General features: G+C 54.9%; 1 protein-coding gene across 1 annotated transcript in view; it reads left to right on the top strand.

The window, feature by feature from the left end:
* Window positions 1–513: 513 nt before the first annotated feature.
* Window positions 514–2,546, top strand: part of CNKSR1 (connector enhancer of kinase suppressor of Ras 1) — a 9,509-nt gene continuing 7,476 nt past the window's right edge. The window contains 2 exon segments of the mRNA XM_077775521.1: window positions 514–642; window positions 645–649. Of these exon segments, the coding sequence (XP_077631647.1) occupies window positions 598–642; window positions 645–649 (50 nt within the window). The 5' untranslated portion in view covers window positions 514–597.

Here is a 2,546-nt window from a genome sequence, read left to right as displayed (position 1 = left end):
AAAGCGTCTGTGTGCAGAAAGGGTGGGGGGGGGAGGGTGTTTTAAAATCCCTGTTCTAAAAATTTTAGAGCTGTTAACGCGGGTACTCTGCACAGCAGCCCATTTAACAGAGAAACCGCCCTATGGTGGGGGGAAGACCTAGCTAACAAGCCGCACAGCTGGCATTTGCAGCCAGAGCTCTGGCTCTTGAACTTCTGTACTTTGCTGCAGAGCTCACTGCTCACCTTTATGCAGTTTTGTTTTGTGTTTTGTTTTGTTTTGCTCTTGAGGAGCCTAAAGTTCAATCCAGGTTGGGGCGGGATCCCAGGCGCGCTCAAAAGTCGCCTGAGTCACTCCCCGGTAGCACCGCCTCCGGGTCAGGCGGTCCCGCTGCCTAAGGACGCCTGAAGGGCGGGGCAGGAGGCGGACAGGCGAGGGGCCAATGGCGGTCGCGGCGCCTCACCTGGCCGTCCACGTGGGCCCAGGTATGCTGGTGGCTCCGCCCAGAGCCCAGCCCCGGCCCCCGCTTCTCCCCTGGCGGGACTCAGACTCCCGGAGCGGAAATTCCTGCGCGGGCGGGACCGGACGGGAGCGGATCCCAGCGGGCCGGTCTCGGCCATGGAGCCGGTAGCGACCTGGACCCCCGCGAAGGTGGCAGCTTGGCTGAGAGGTGGGTGGGGCCTGGGTAGAGCTGGGCTTGGGGGGCACGGGGACGGGGAGAGGAAAGGAGAAAAGGACATTTCAGGTCTGTCGGTTAGTCAACCAGTAATTTATAGAGCGTCTGCCTTGTCCCCACCCGGTGCTGTGCTAGGCAGGATAGGCGACATGACCCCGGGGATCCCGAGAACTCACAGGGGGTCACCCATCGCCCCAGCATCGCAAGGGGCTGTGGCGGTGGGGGAGGCGGTGGTCGTGTAATGGAAAGAGGGGGGCGGCCCACGCCCACTCAGTCTCCTTCATCTTCCCTCCACCCCAGGGCTCAGTGGGCTGTTGTTAAACCCATTTTTCAGAAGCGGAAACTGAGCGCTGAGCCAGGAAGTGACTTGCTTGGGCTTTGGAATATGGCCGGCCCTCCTGTCTTTTCCCTTCTCCCCACCTTGACGCTCCCAGTGGGAGAAGCAGAAGCCCCAGGCAGACCGAAGGGGTTTGGCACAACCCCAGCCTGGGAGCCTCCAGGGAGGAGATGCCAGAGTCAGTGAGCCCCGGAACAGGCCGGAATGCAGGTGGGAGAGGGGAGGGGAGGGGAGGCCCGACATTCCTGCCTGATGGGAGCAGAGTACACTGCTGGCAGGCTCAGGGCCACCAGCCCCTGAAAAGTGGGGATTCAGGGCTGGAGTCAGACTCCCAGGCTGGGTTCCAGGCCGCGCCCCTCCACTCACCATCTCTATGACCACAGGTCTCAGTTTCTCTGTCCATCAGATGAGAAAGTCAACGATGATCTCATGAAGCAGACAAAATGAGACGTTCATGGCAGGTGCCTAGCACGTGGGGTTCAATGCAGGAGCCTTTTGGGAGGAGGGCAACACAGCAGGGTCACTGTATGTGTCAAAACAGCCGAGAGGGCTGTAGCCATGGAGTAACAGGTCCATGAACTCTTAGTCCAGTGTTCTCAGTGTCACACAAGGGAATGAAGGAGAGCTATCAGTGACACTCACATTCCCCAGTGATGGAGTCTGACTCGGAATGGAAGGAATTCCTTCAAAGAGTGAGCAAGCTACTTAATCTCTATTTTTATCAGTTTTCCCACTTATAAAATGGGGATAACAATAGTCTTTAACTCCTACATTCAGTGAGAACCAGTTGTGTTAATATATGTAAAGCCTTTAACATTTTGCTTAGCACATAATAAGCTTTCAATAGATATTTTCCCTATTTTAGGTCTGTCTTGTCTGCCTCGTGCCAGATATGGGCTAGAGTTAAGAGGTGAACAGTTATTTATGGCCCAGACAGAGCCTGAGGGTGGTGTGATCAAGTGGGAGAAGTCGATGCTCAAGTGCAAGTGTTAGCGGGGGCAGAGGGAGCAGGAGAGCCCTCCCACTTACCCTGAGAAGTCATGGAAGGCTTCCTGGAGGGAGTTAGGTTAAAAAAGGGAGTGAAGGAGCTAGAACAGTCTGGACAGAAGAAATAAGATGTGCGAGGACCCTGAGGCAAAAGAGCATTCCAGGAGTTAACACTACAGGGACTCACTGCCCGGATCCTACAGGACCTTGTAGACCCGGCCAAAGAGTCTGCTGACAATACTCTGGTGGCTCTTACTGTCTACCATGAACCCGGGAATAAGCCAAGCGTTTGACATATATCATGTCACTTAACACCCACAGGATTAGAAGGTAGGTGCTTTTATTATTGCCATTTCACAGGTAAGGAAACTGAGGCATAGAGCAGTTAAGTTACTTGCTCAAGTGCCAGCACTCAGGTCTCCCTAACTCCAGGGTCCCGTCCTCTTATCCGTGGTTCTCAGACTTCAGCCAGCACCTGGAAGATTGGTTAAAATGCAACCTGCTTGGCCCTACTCGGAGTTCTGATTCAGGGGGTGGGGCTGAGAATTTGTATATATATATTTTTAA

Source organism: Crocuta crocuta, unplaced genomic scaffold (genome assembly GCF_008692635.1).
Source record: "Crocuta crocuta isolate KB4526 unplaced genomic scaffold, BGI_CrCroc_1.0 scaffold127, whole genome shotgun sequence".
Lineage (NCBI taxonomy): Eukaryota > Metazoa > Chordata > Mammalia > Carnivora > Hyaenidae > Crocuta > Crocuta crocuta.
Note: the sequence above shows the minus strand (reverse complement) of the source record. Positions and strands in the feature narration are given on the sequence as shown.